The sequence below is a fragment of the Oncorhynchus clarkii genome, chromosome 11 (assembly GCF_045791955.1).
Source record: "Oncorhynchus clarkii lewisi isolate Uvic-CL-2024 chromosome 11, UVic_Ocla_1.0, whole genome shotgun sequence".
NCBI classification, from domain to species: Eukaryota; Metazoa; Chordata; class Actinopteri; order Salmoniformes; family Salmonidae; genus Oncorhynchus; species Oncorhynchus clarkii.
This window is the reverse complement of record NC_092157.1, coordinates 26,777,782-26,793,503: the sequence shown is the minus strand read 5'-3', so window position 1 is coordinate 26,793,503 and position 15,722 is coordinate 26,777,782. Positions and strand designations below refer to the sequence as shown.

Here is a 15,722-nt window from a genome sequence, read left to right as displayed (position 1 = left end):
CCCTCTGAGTTCTTAACTCAGCAAAAAAATAAATGTCAACTGTTTATTTTCAGCAAACTTAACATGTGTAAATATTTGTATGAACATAACAAGATTCCACAACTGAGATATCAACGTAACAAGTTCCACAGACATGTGACTAACAGAAATGGAATAATGTGTCCCTGAACAAAGGGAGGGTCAAAATCAAAAGTAACAGTCAGTATCTGGTGTGGCCACCTGCTGCACATCTCCTCATGGACTGCACCAGATTTGCCAGTTCTTGCTGTGAGATGTTACCCCACTCTTCCACCAAGGCACCTGTAAGTTCCTGGACATTTCTGGGGTGTAATGGCCCTAGCCCTCACCCTCCGATCCAACAGGTCCCAGACGTGCTCAATAGGATTGAGATCCTGGCTCTTCGCTGGCCATGGCAGAACACTGACATTTCTGTCTTGCAGGAAATCACTCACAGAGCAAGCAGTATGTCTGGTGGAATTATCATTGCTGGAGGGTCAGGTCAGGATGAGCCTGCAGGAAGGGTACCACGAGGGAGGAGAATGTCTTCCCTGTAACGCACAGCTTTGAGATTGCCTGCAATGACAACAAGCTCAGTCCGATGATGCTGTGACACACTACCCCAGACCATGTCGGTCCCTCCACCTCCAAATCGATCCCGCTCCAGAGTACAGGCCTCGGAGAAACGCTCATTCCTGATACGATAAACACAAATCTGACCATCACCCCTGGTGAGAGAAAACCGCGACTCGTCAGTGAAGAGCACTTTTTCCAGTCCTGTCTGGTCCAGCGACAGTGGCTTTATGCCCATAGGTGACGTTGTTGCCGGTGATGTCTGGTGAGGACCTGCCTTACAACAGGCCTACAAGCCCTCAGTCCAGCCTCTCTCAGCCTATTGTGGACAGTCTGAGCACTGATGGAGGGATTGTGCGTTCCTGGTGTAACTCAGGCAGTTGTTGTTGCCATCCTGTACCTGTCCCACAGGTGTGATGTCCGGATGTACCGATCCTGTGCAGGTGTTGTTACACGTGGTCTGCCACTGCGAGGACGATCAGCTGTCCGTCCTGTCTCCCTGTAGCGCTGTCTTAGGCATCTCACAGTACGACATTGCAATTTATTGCCCTGGCCACATCTGCAGTCCTCATGCCTCCTTGCAGCATGCCTAAGGCACGTTCACGCAGATGAGCAGGAACCCTGGGCGTCTTTCTTTTGGTGTTTTTGAGTCAGTAGAAAGGCCTCTTTAGTGTCCTAAGTTTTCAGAACTGTGACCTTAATTTCCTAACGACCGTTCCACAGGTGCATGTTCATTAATTGTTTATGGTTCATTGAACAAGCATGGGAAACAGCGTTTATACTCTTTGCAATGAAGATCTGTGAAGTTATTTGGATTTTTGCAAATTATCTTTGAAGACGGGGTCCTGAAAAAGGGCTGTTTTTTTTTTTGTTGAGTTTAGATAGATAGCAATTTCTTTGAACCAATCATCAGTAATTTGTGTCAGTGCAGTACATGTTGAGTGCCCTTCTCTATAAGCTTGCTGAAAGTCTGTTGTTCATTTATTTACAGAGAAATAGCATTTTATTTGGTCAAACACTATTTTTTCCAACAGTTTGCTAAGAGCTGGCAGCAAGCTGATAAGTCCGATGTTAGATCCAGTAAAGGCCGCTTTACCATTCTTGGGTAGCGGAATTACTTTGGCTTCCCTCCAGGCCTGAGGACAAAGACTTTCCTCTCGGCTCAGATTAAAAATATGACAGATAGGAGTGGCTATAGAGTCAGCTACCATCCTCAGTAGCTTTCCATCTAAGTTGTCAATGCCAGGAGGTTTGTCATTATTGATCGATAACAATCATTTTTCCACCTCTCCCATACTAACTTTACAAAATTCAACCTTGCACTGCTCTTCTTTCATTTGTTTTATTTTTTATGCATGAATACAATTGCTCACTGTTCTTTGTTTGCATTTCCTGCCTAAGTTCGCACCACTTTGCCATTGAAATAATCATTCAAATAATTGGCAACATCAAATGGTTTTGTGATGAATATGATTCGATGAAAGATGGAGTTTAATTTGTGTTTCTGCCCATCATTTATCCAACGTTATTTTTTCCATCATTCTTTATATCATTGATCTTGGCTTCATAATTTAGTTTCTTCTTCTTTGTGTTGAGTTTAGTCACATCATTTCTCAATTTGCAGTAAGTCAGCCAGTCAGATGTACAGCCAGACTTATTAGCCACTCCTTTTGCCCCATCTCTTTCAACCATACAGTTTTTCAATTCCTCATCCATCCATGGAGCCTTAACAGTTCTAACAGTCAGTTTCTTAACAGGTACATGTTTATCAATAATTGGAAAAAGCAATTTCATAAATGGATGCTCCTCATTAATCACATCAGACCAACACATATTTTTAGCATCATCCACATAAGAGTCACAGCAAAATCTGTTGTACGATCTCTTATACACTATTTTATGCCCAGCTTTTGGAACTTTGGCTTCCCTGATATAGCCACTATATTGTGATCACTGCATCCAATGGGTACGGATACAGCTTTAGAACAAAGTTCTACAGTATTCATAAAAATGTGATCGATACATGTGGATGATCTTGTTCCTGTAGTGTTTGGAAACACCCTGGTAGGTTGATTAATAACCTGAACCAGATAACAGGCACTGGTTACAGTGATAAGCTTCCTCTTGAGTGGACAGCTTGATGAAAACCAGTCAATATTCAGGTCTCCAAGAAAGTAGACTTCTCTGTTTACATCACATACACTATCAAGCATTTCACACATATTATTTAGATACTGACGGTTAGCACTTGGTGGCCTATAGCAACACCCCAAAAGAAAAGGCTTTAGATGAGCCAAGTGAGCAACCACAACACTTCAATAACACTTGACATAAGATCTTCTATAAGCATTACAGGGAGATGGCTCTGAATATATACAGCAACACCTCCCCCATAAGCATTACTGGCTCTCCTATAGATGTTATATCCATGTATTGCTATTGCTGCATCATCAAATTAATTATCTAAGTGTGTCACAGACATGGCTAATATATGACTGTTATCTAATGTTAGCAAGTTACTGATTTAATTTCTAAGGCTACATATATTAATATGGGCTATTTTCAGCCCTTCCCTGGGTAGCTTATCAGAAATGGACATAATACTGAAAAGCGCAAACAAAGCAAGATAAAAAATATACATTCAGCAGTCCATTAATCAATTAGTGTGTGTGTGTTGCGAGGTTGAGGCTCCAAACCCTTAGGCTTGGATCTGTCATCATGTACGCATTGTCCCCACTCGCTCTGGCAGCTTTCATGGCTGGGATCAGTTCTTTCCTCTTCTGGCGAACAGCTTCAGGATAGTCCTCGTTGAGGAAGATATTCGTTCCTCTCAAGTTCTTGGCTCTTTCCAGAACAGCTACCTTGTCCATGAACCTCAGGAACTTGACCACTATAGGCCTGGATCTGTCACCTGGACCGGTGGTGGGTTTTCCAGTCCTGTGGGCGCTCTCCACCTCAATCTTCCTGTGGTCCATCTTCAATTTCTCAGAGATCATTTCCCGCAGACTCCATCCAGGTCTCATGTGGAGATTCTGAAATTCCGTCCACAACCGTGTTGTTCCGCCTTGTTGGTCCCTCGAGATAATCTGTTTTATGTCATTGTTATCATGAATTCACACACAGAACTGATGTACTCTCTCAATGACTTATAGGTTGCTGTCATCTTGCCTTTCTCCTGTTCAAATCATCGACTCACCGTTCTACTCATTCAACTCAACGTAGGTTATGCTGTTACTCCTTGCAGTTCCAGACAGGACAGGTCACAGGGAAAATTGAAAACAACAAACAGCAGGGATCTAGACAGCCACAAACCCAGAACAATCTGTGGTCCCAGCCACGATGCTTAACCGCGTCACGGGCTGCGTTCAAGAACCTTGCTGGCTTGATATGCAGCTAGCTAGCAGCTGGGCTAGCTGCGAAGCCAAATAGCTCCTCAGACCCGTCCTTTGTCGGCAAGATCACTGGAAAAAGACAAGCAGTCCCAGCAAATGATGCCAACTGTGTCGCGGGATCCAAACTAAGAAGCTACAGTGGCAAGATAAAGTATGTGAACCCTTTGGAATTACATGGATTGCTGCATAAATTGGTCATATAATTTGATCTGACTTTCATCTAGGTCACAACAATAGACAAACACAGCCTGCTTAAACTAAACACACAAACAATTATACATTTTCATGTCTTTATTGAACACACCGTGTAAACATTCACAGTATAGGGTGGAAATAGTATGTGAACCCTTGGCAGAAATATACTCAACCAAACATTTTCTGAAGTTGCGGAACAGACCTGCACAACGGTAAGGGGGAATTTTGGACCGTTCCTCTTCACAAAACTGTTTCAGTTCAGCAATATTCTTGGGATGTCTGTTGAACTGCTCTCGAGGTCATGCCACGGCATCTCAAACGGGTTGAGGTCAGAAATGACTGGGCCGCTGAAAGGTGTATTTTCTTCTGTTGAAGCCTTTCTGTTGTTGATTTACTAATGTGTTTAGGGTCGTTGTCCTGTTGCATCATTCAATTTCTGTTGTTGATTTATTAATGTGTTTAGGGTCGTTGTCCTGTTGCATCATTCAATTTCTGTTGTTGATTTACTAATGTGTTTAGGGTCGTTGTCCTGTTGCATCATTCAATTTCTGTTGTTGATTTACTAATGTGTTTAGGGTCGTTGTCCTGTTGCATCATTCAATTTCTGTTGTTGATTTACTAATGTGTTTAGGGTCGTTGTCCTGTTGCATCATTCAATTTCTGTTGTTGGTTTACTTGTGTTTACGTTGTCCTGTTGCATCATTCAATTTCTGTTGTTGATTTACTAATGTGTTTAGGGTCGTTGTCCTGTTGCATCATTCAATTTCTGTTGTTGATTTACTAATGTGTTTAGGGTCGTTGTCCTGTTGCATCATTCAATTTCTGTTGTTGATTTACTAATGTGTTTAGGGTCGTTGTCCTGTTGCATCATTCAATTTCTGTTGTTGATTTACTAATGTGTTTAGGGTCGTTGTCCTGTTGCATCATTCAATTTCTGTTGTTGATTTACTAATGTGTTTAGGGTCGTTGTCCTGTTGCATCATTCAATTTCTGTTGCGCTTCAATTGGCGGACAGATAGCCTAACATTCTCCCGCAAAATGTCTTGATTAACTTGGGAATCAATTTTTCCGTCGATGATAGCAAGCTTGCCAGGCCCTGAGGCAGCAAAGCTGCCCCAAACCATGATGCTCCCTCTACCATACTTTACAGTTGGGATGAGGTTTTGATGTTGGTGTGCTGTGCCTTTTTTTTTCTCCACACATAGTGTTGTGTGTTCCTTCCAAAAAACACAACTTTAGTTTCATCTGTCCACAGAATATTTTGCCAGTACCTCTGGAACATCCAGGAGCTCTTTTGCGAACTTCAGACGTGCAGCAATGTATTTTCTTTGAACAGCAGTGGCTTCTTCCATGGTGTCCTCCCATGAACACCATTCTTGTTTAGTGTTTAACGTATTGTAGACTCGTCAACAGAGATGTTAGCAAGTTTTTAGCTGACACTCTAGGATTCTTCTTAACCTCATTGAGCATTCTACACTGTGCTCTTGCAGTCATCTTTGCAGGACGGCCACTCCTAAGAAGAGTAGCAACAGTGCTGAACTTTCTCCAATAATAGACCATTTGTCTTGATGAACATCAAGGCTTTTAGAGATCTCTTTTGTTCGATGTATGGTTCACATCAGGCAATGCTTCTTGTGAATAGCAAACTAAAATTTTATCTAACCAACATCTCCAATCTCGTCTCATTGGTTGGACTCCAGGTTAGCTGACTCCTGACTCCAATTAGCTTTTGGAAAAGTCATTAGCCCTAGGGGGTCTCATACTTTTCCAACCTACACTGTGAATGTTTACACGGTGTGTTCAATAAAGATATGAAAACTTATAATTGTTTGTGTTATTAGTTTAAGCAGACTGTGTTTGTCTGTTGATGTGACTTAGATGAAGATCAAATCAAAGTTGACGACCAATTTATGCAACAATCCAGGTTATTCCAAAGGGTTCACATATTTTTTCTTGCCACTGTAGATAGCTACCACAAACTTTTCAAACAGACAATTGGGCTCTTCCTCGTTCCGAGTGATTGCCCAAGTTCATCTTTCAGTCACCCACGTGGGTATATGCTCCTAAAAACATATGAGGAGATGGAACGTGGGTATATGCTCCTAAAGACCTATGAGGAGATGGAACGTGGGTATATGCTCCTAAAGACCTATGAGGAGATGGAACGTGGGTATATGCTCCTAAAGACCTATGAGGAGATGGAACGTGGGTATATGCTCCTAAAGACCTATGAGGAGATGGAACGTGGGTATATGCTCCTAAAGACCTATGAGGAGATGGAACGTGGGTATATGCTCCTAAAGACCTATGAGGAGATGGAACGTGGGTATATGCTTCCAAAAACCAATGAGGAGATGGGAGAGGCTGGACTTGCAGCGCTTTGAGCGTCACAAATATAACCTATTTTTTGTTTTAGCGCCTGGCCATGCAGACGCGCGTGACGTGTCGGGTCTGGTCTGGTCTGGTCTGGTCTGGTCTGGTCTGGTCTGGTCTGGTCTGGTCTGGTCTGGTCAGCATGTTAGTCTGTTGTTCTGTATGACTGTCTCGTTATCACTGGACTATATTAATGCTAACAGACACTCTCTCTTCCTATCTCTCTTTCAATTCTCTCACTCACTCACCTACTCTCAGCTGTCTGAGGAACTGCAGGGTAAAAGTGCCAGTGAAGAGATCAGCGAGCTACTCAATCTACTGGCTAAACCCCACGTCAAGGTAAGACACACAAACACACACACTATTTCTCTCACTCTCGATCTCCCTTAGCAACTTCACACAGAACACACCCAGTCACTCCGTACCCCATCCTTCTACACAGAATACACCCAGTCACACAATACCCCATCCTTCTACATGGTACACAGAACACACCCAGTCACACCATACCCCATCCTTCTACACAGAACACACCTAGTCACACAATACCCCATCCTTCTACATGGTACACAGAACACACCCAGTCACTCCATATTCCATCCTTCTACATGGTACACAGAACACACCCAGTCACTCCATATTCCATCCTTCTACATGGTACACAGAACACACCCAGTCACTCCATATTCCATCCTTCTACATGGTACACAGAACACACCCAGTCACTCCATATTCCATCCTTCTACATGGTACACAGAATACACCCAGTCACTCCATATTCCATCCTTCTACACAGAACACACCCAGTCACTCCATATTCCATCCTTCTACATGGTACACAGAACACACCCAGTCACACAATACCCCCTCCTTCTACATGGTACTCAGAACACACCCAGTCACTCCATATTCCATCGTTCTACATGGTACACAGAACACACCCAGTCACTCCATACCCCATCCTTCTACACAGAACACACCCAGTCACACAATACCCCCTCCTTCTACATGGTACTCAGAATACACCCAGTCACACAATACCCCCTCCTTCTACATGGTACACAGAACACACCCAGTCACTCCATACCCCCTCCTTCTACATGGTACTCAGAATACACCCAGTCACACAATACCCTCTCCTTCTACATGGTACACAGAACACACCCAGTCACTCCATACCCCATCCTTCTACACAGAACACACCCAGTCACACAATACCCCCTCCTTCTACATGGTACTCAGAATACACCCAGTCACACAATACCCTCTCCTTCTACATTGTACACAGAATACACCGAGTCACACCATATTCCATCCTTCTACATGGTACACAGAATACACCCAGTCACACAATACCCCCCCTTCTACATGGTACACAGAATACACCCAGTCACACCATATTCCATCCTTCTACATGGTACACAGAATACACCCAGTCACTCCATATTCCATCCTTCTACATGGTACACAGAATACACCCAGTCACACCATATTCCATCCTTCTACACAGAACACACCCAGTCACTCCATATTCCATCCTTCTACATGGTACACAGAACACACCCAGTCACTCCATATTCCATCGTTCTACATGGTACACAGAACACACCCAGTCACTCCATATTCCATCCTTCTACATGGTACACAGAACACACCCAGTCACTCCATATTCCATCCTTCTACATGGTACACAGAATACACCCAGTCACACCATATTCCATCCTTCTACACAGAACACACCCAGTCACACAATACCCCCTCCTTCTACATGGTACTCAGAACACACCCAGTCACTCCATATTCCATCGTTCTACATGGTACACAGAACACACCCAGTCACTCCATACCCCATCCTTCTACACAGAACACACCCAGTCACACAATACCCCCCTCCTTCTACATGGTACTCAGAATACACCCAGTCACACAATACCCCCTCCTTCTACATGGTACACAGAACACACCCAGTCACGCCATACCCCCTCCTTCTACATGGTACTCAGAATACACCCAGTCACACCATATTCCATCCTTCTACATGGTACACAGAATACACCCAGTCACACCATATTCCATCCTTCTACACAGAACACACCCAGTCACTCCATATTCCATCCTTCTACATGGTACACAGAACACACCCAGTCACTCCATATTCCATCGTTCTACATGGTACACAGAACACACCCAGTCACTCCATATTCCATCCTTCTCCATGGTACACAGAACACACCCAGTCACTCCATATTCCATCCTTCTACATGGTACTCAGAATACACCCAGTCACTCCATACCCCATCCTTCTACATGGTACACAGAACACACCCAGTCACACCATACCCGTCCTTCTACATGGTACACAGAACACACCCAGTCACACCATACCCCATCCTTCTTTCTACATGGTACACAGAACACACCCAGTCACTCCATATTCCATCCTTCTACATGGTACACAGAACACACCCAGTCACTCCATACCCCATCCTTCTACATGGTACACAGAACACACCCAGTCACACCATACCCCATCCTTCTACATGGTACTCAGAATACACCCAGTCACTCCATATTCCATCCTTCTACATGGTACACAGAACACACCCAGTCACTCCATATTCCATCCTTCTACATGGTACACAGAACACACCCAGTCACTCCATATTCCATCGTTCTACATGGTACACAGAACACACCCAGTCACTCCATATTCCATCCTTCTACACAGAACACACCCAGTCACTCCATATTCCATCCTTCTACATGGTACACAGAACACACCCAGTCACACAATACCCCATCCTTCTACATGGTACACAGAACACACCCAGTCACTCCATACCCCATCCTTCTACATGGTACACAGAACACACCCAGTCACTCCATACCTCATCCTTCTACATGGTACTAAGTCAATCTTACATTTGTGCGTTAATTCTCCCATCTCCCTCCAACAATGACATCACGTCCTAGCTGTGCCGTAGGTTCTGTCCCAAATGGTGCCCAGTTTCCTATATAGTGCATTACTTTTGGCCAGGGCCCTGGTCACTATATAGGGTATAAGGCGCCATTTGGGACGCTTCCCACACGAGGTTGGTGGCACCTTAATTGGGGAGGACGGGCTCGTGGTAACGGCTGGTGTGGAGTTAGTGGAATGGTATCAAACACATGGTTTCCGTGGTTTCCAGGTGTTTGTTGCCACTCCATTCGCTCCATTCCAGCCATTTAGTATGCACCGTCCTCCCCTCAGCAGCCTCCTGTGTCCTCTCTATGATACATGACTTCTCTGTTCCTCCACAGGTCAGCCAGATGATATCACACCAACGGATACAGCACTTCTTCAAGCTTTTAAAGGCTTATTTCTTCTTCTCTCCTTTTAACAATTCTCTGGCTGCTGTCTCTCTCTTGTTAGACGTAAATCTCAAATGTTAGATGATCATGCAGACCCCAGGTGTGTTTGTGTGTGCAGGTGTTTGTGTGCGTGTGTGTCTGGTGAGAGGTTTGGAGAGACACCTTAGATATGACTCAGGCCGTCATACTGTCAGACAGACAGAACGTTGCCAGAAAAACAAACCTTGGAGCTCTGCCTCTGTCTCCATCATGTCAAACAGCAGGACAGAGAGAGAACAGTTACAAGATGAATAGAGTCAGATGGACCCCCTCACACTGAACAGCAGGGGAATCGTGTGTGTGTGTGTGTGTGTGTGTGTGTGAATTCATCATAACTGCAGTCTGTCTGTTGGAGGGAGTGCTGCCTGCTTCACTATGCTATGGCTTTGTCTCAAATGGCTCCCTATATAGTGCCTTAGGCTCTGGACAAAAGTAGTGCACTATATAGGGAATAGAGTGTCATTTGGGATATAAAAAAATATCGCCAAAGGGACGTGCCCTAGTCTCGACGGCTCATTGAGGACTCTCTTCTGCCACGGAGCGTGCCGGTGTCCGCACACCTTCCCTTTATTGGGTTTTGATAGAGTTTGCAGGTTGTGTTACGGCACAGCTTCGAACCATCTCAGGGGAGCTCTCTCTCTCCTCGTAAAAAGTCATCGTTCACTAGGGCCGACCGGCTCCGGGGGAAGGAAAGATGAGAGACTGAGACGGGGGAGTGGTCCAAGCATTGCACGCACTGTGACACAGACACACATACTGCCTCCGCCATCAGGGCTGCTAAGTAGGGGCCTCTCCCCTGTCTGTCTCTCATCTCTCCTTCCACCGCAGCGGTCTGTTCATAGATACCCTAGTGTACACACACTGACACGCATGCACGGACACACACACTCCCCCTATCTCCCCCTTCCCCTCCCTCTCTCCACCCTGGCTGGTGTCTGTATGGTTTGTGCCTGGCCCACAACGCTGCCGGTCTGATAGTTTCAACGCTCCCTGGGTAAACCGTCACGACGACGGTCTTCTAGCTTCAAGCAGCAGAAGCACTCGGTCACGATAGATTAACTCAGCCTCAGCTAGCCAGAGTGCTGGGGAACGGTGGCAGGGGGGACGTTTTAACTGTGACACATTCACTGGCTGACTGAGGTTTGTAAGCCGTCTCATTTGAGTGGCTAGTTCTCCGTGTCTAGTTCCCTTCCTCCTCCTCTCTCTCTCTCTCCCTCCCCCTCACTCTCACTCTCTGTCTGTGTCACTCTCTCTCCCTCCTCCTCCTCACTCTTGATGGCTGGACAGAGATGTGTCCGTTCTACTGGGGCACCGACACCTACCCAGGTCCATGGAAATCCCAGTCTGTGTGTAAAACACAATCAGATGGCTGGGCTCTGAATGTTGTCTCTGTGTGATAGTAACTGTGTCACTCTCCATTATGGCTGAAAGGATCCCTTCCTAGGGCAGGACATAAATCACAGCGTTTTAAAGTGCTACTCTGCGCACACACGCATATACACACATTCACACACTCACCCGCCTCCCCACCTCTCTCTCCCGTTATGATTCCCAGATGAATAAACAACTCCTGCCCATATTAACCTCCTCAGAAACACTAACATTGACAGTGATGAAAGTGCCAATTATGACGGCTGTCTGTTTCCGGGGCGGGGGGGTCTCTGCCTACCACATCGTCGAGCCAGGGACTTCAGAATAAGAATCTCAATTGGCATCCTACTCCCTACATAGTGCACTGCTTTTGACCAGGGTCCATAGGGTTCCAGTAAAAAGTAGTGCACTAGGGAAAAGCCATTTGGTCCGCAACTTCGGATACCTCCGAGACCGGGCTGGGCTCGCCCTGCTAACAGTACTTTGAGGGCCCGGCGGTGTTTGTGTTCATTAGACATGATAGGGATCCTATAAAAACCGATCACTGAGCTTGTTCAAATAAACCTCCTGCTCATTAAACTGGGCTTGTCTGTCCTTTTTCATCCTGCAGAGGCAGACAGTGCTAGGCTGGCACTGCTCCAGAACCCCGCTGTGCTGTGTTCTGTTGTGTCCCAAACGGCACCTTGGTCCCTGTGGGCCATGGTTAAACGTAGTGCTCCATGTAGAGGATAGTGTTCCATTCGGAACTCGGGCTCGGTCTCACCATAACCCAGGCTGTATAGGAAGCCCAGCTCCTGCTCCAGCTGAACCATTCAGTTCCAGCAAGGATATCAGCTCTACATTCAATTAGGAGACACATACATGAACACACACACACACACAGAACACTGACTCTAAAACATAACAGGATCTGCTCACTGTCGTTGACCCAGAAAAATGCTTCAGTGTGTGTGCGTGTGTGCGCTCGTCTGTGTGTGTGTGCGCTCGTCTGTGTGTGCGTGTGTGCGCTCGTGTGTGCGCGTGCGTGCGCTTGCTCGTGTGTGTGTGCGTGCGCTCGCTCGTGTGTGTGTGTGCGTGCGCTCGTTCGTGTGTGCGTGCGTGCGCTCGCTCGTGTGTGCGTGCGTGCGCTCGCTCGTGTGTGTGTGCGCTCGCTCGTGTGTGCGTGCGCTCGCTCGTGTGTGCGTGCGCTCGCTCGTGTGTGCGTGCGTGCGCTCGCTCGTGTGTGCGTGCGTGCGCTCGCTCGTGTGTGCGTGCGTGCGCTCGCTCGTGTGTGCGTGCGTGCGCTCGCTCGTGTGTGCGTGCGTGCGCTCGCTCGTGTGTGCGTGCGTGCGCTCGCTCGTGTGCGCTCGTGTGTGCTTGCGTGCGCTCGTCTCTGTGTGTGTGCGTGAGTATGGGCATCTGTGTGTGTGTGTGAGTATGGGCATCTGTGTGTGTGTGTGAGTATGGGCGTCTCTGTGTGTGTGTGTGTGTGTTTCTATGTGTGTGTGTTCGTCTCTGTGTGTGTGTTTTCGTCTCTGTGTGTGTGTGTGTGTGTGTGCGTGCGTGCGCTCGTCTCGGTGTGTGTGCGTGCGCTCGTCTCGGTGTGTGTGCGTGCACTCGTCTCGGTGTGTGTGCGTGCACTCGTCTCGGTGTGTGTGCGTGCACTCGTCTCGGTGTGTGTGTGTGTGTGTGTGTGTGCGTGCGTGCGTGCGCTCATCTCGGTGTGTGTGCGTGCGCTCGTCTCTGTGTGTGAGTATGGGCGTCTCCGTGTGTGTGTGTGAGTATGGGCGTCTCTGTGTGTTCGTCTCTGTGTGTGTGTGTGTGTGTTCGTGTGTGTGTGTGTGTGGGCGTCTCTGTGTGAGTGTGTCAGCAGCCACCACAAGCCAGGGGTCTGCCCTGCCTCTCTGCCATGTGCTACCTATTAGCCTGGTGCTGTTGATGCTAGTCTCTGCTTGTGATGGGGAGTTTTTACAAGACATTACCGGCCAGGCTGTTACGACCTGTCAGGGGACAGGAGGTGGGGTGAGTGTCAACTCGGACCTGACAGGGGAAGTGGTGGGCATCGATGAGTGGATAGGGATCCAACCGCGGTCTCCAGACTTCCTGATGCTAGAGAGGGAGTATAGTAACCTGAGACTAGTAAGGATGTAGAGGAAGTCTGATAAAGGATAGTGAGTAGGGGTACGCTATGAGGATTCATACGAAGGCGTACACACACACACACACACAAAGACACAAAGGGCTAGGAAACCGAAAGTGGAGGGGAGCCCTGTGAGGCCTGAGGTGAGCTGGGTTAAGTTAAGGAAGTGATGTTGCGGTATGGTTGGTCTGTTCTGTGGTTGAAGCAGGAACAAGCTGTGATTGGCGCATAGTAACAGTCCTTGGTTTTCTTGAGGAACCAGATCAGGTGTTGAGTGACAGCGACACCTCACCAGGGCGGCTGGGGACACTGAATGTGTCCGTCCGTTTGACTGTCTATCCTCGGAGCCCCCCAAAAAATACTCAGCTCGCGATACAACGCCACATTAAACGTTTTCTCTAACCTCCCAAAAAGAGAAGAAAGGAAGAAAAAATGAAAAAGAGATGTGGCCTTAGCAAATCAAGTCCTCTGAAAAATATTTGTACTGTAATATTTTATTCAGCTCTGAATGGAGCACAATCAGGTGCAGGATGCTTTAAAACACTGGCTTGTAGAATCAGTGAGTCGGTTATGAGAGGGGAAGTTTGGAGATGTTTCTGGACCGTAGGGTCATTCAATGAAGGAGAAGAGCAGGCCTGTGTCTATCTGCTGCTGATTAGCAGATAGACTCAGACTGACTCCCAGTGGAGCTTGGGGCACATCACACCAGTTCTCTTCCTACTTCTCTTTCTCCTATTCCTCCTGTCTCTTCCTCCTCTTTCTCCTTTTCCTCTTCCTCCTCTCTCCTCCTCTTCCTCCTCCGTCTCCTCTCATCTGGTCTTCTTTAGGAACATCTTGAACGCTGTAGCGCAGTGTGCTCCCATGTCATAAAACAGACTGCTCCTCCCCTCCTTTCTGTCCTCCACCTCTCTCACCCTCCTTTTTATGGCACGTGATTGGACAATGTTTTTTATTTAGTGGAAAAAACGGCGCGTTTCCAGCAGCATTTGGAGAGGACACAGAGCCGTTAAATAGTTAGAAAAATGACTCTGAATGCGATCATTCTCGTCTGTGTCGCCCCGTTTCTTCTCGTTCTGCTGCTGCTTGTGAGAGTATGAAATATGTGAGGCGGCTGAGAACTTCATTACTTTGCTCCTCGCTCTGTCTGTTGCTGAACATCAGCTAGCTAGCGTTCCCGTGGGATCAGTCCCGACACACACACACACACACACACACACACACACACACACACACACACACACACACACTCACTTGTCCTCCATTCCTCTGTCCTCCTTAACATCCCCCATGATTCATAGCGTCTCAGTGCGACCTCGGGACCAGCGGCGCTAACCTCCTTTAATCAGGAAGATCTATGAGCAGACTATGAGCCTTAATGGCAATTAACACATGTAGATAGAATAACGGGAGCTTAACCAAATCAAATCCATCATCAGGTACTTGAGGCAGGCACAGCCATTCATAACGTTCAGAGGAGGGACTTCCTCCCTCCTTTGTTTCTGTCTGCCTTTTCTCTCGCTCTCGTTGAAAGGGCCTCTGCGTATTGTAGGAGTTCTCTGTAGTTTGGCTGTATGCTGTTGTTAACTGCACATTGTCTCCGTGTCGGGATGTGGGCTTTGTTTCGTGCATGGTAACCCTAATCCTTCTCTTTCCTCTCCCTCTGCCCCCTCTATCGCTCTCCTCCTTTATCCCCCTCTTCTTCTTCTCTGTAGAGTCTTCTGTCTGTCCATGACACGGTGGCCCAGAAGAGTTACGACCCCGAGCTTCCTCCGCTGCCCGATGACATCGATGATGACGAGGTCTCAGTGAAGATCATACGGCTGGTCAAGAACAAGGAGCCTCTCGTAAGTCCCCCTCACAACTCTCGCCACAACAACAGCAACAGGTTCCCTGTTTTCCTAAATGACCAGTAGTCAGTGTGAGATGGTGCTACTCTGTATCTGAAGTCTGGAGAACCAGATGAGACCACTCTGTAACAGTACTGGAATGGTACTCCCATTGTTTCTGTGTACTGTTCTGTAAGTCAGACTGGCCCATGAACAGTATCTGGCTTGGTTTCCTCCCCTGTGGTGTTCCCTCATGGTGCTCCCAGCTCACGTCCGCACGGCGATGTCTGACCTCAGCAAGAGCATCAGTAGCAGCAGCATGGGCTTCTGAATCCCAAGTGGCATCCTATTCCCTACATAGTGCACTACTTTTGACCAGAGACCTATGGGCCTTGTTCAAAAGTGGTGCACTGCAAAGAGAATAGGGGGCCGTTTAGGATGCGGCCATGGTTTTGGCCTTGTTCCCATTCTCACTCTCATCCTTTA

General features: G+C 47.0%; 1 protein-coding gene across 1 annotated transcript in view; it reads left to right on the top strand.

Annotated features, from left to right (window-relative positions):
* The window catches only part of LOC139420415 (MAGUK p55 subfamily member 7-like), a 267,762-nt gene that overhangs the window by 138,639 nt on the left and 113,401 nt on the right, over positions 1-15,722 (top strand). Inside the window, exons 6-7 of the mRNA XM_071170496.1 lie at positions 6,789-6,869; positions 15,123-15,254. Coding sequence (XP_071026597.1) covers positions 6,789-6,869; positions 15,123-15,254 — 213 coding nt within the window. The remainder of the gene's footprint in view (positions 1-6,788; positions 6,870-15,122; positions 15,255-15,722) is intronic.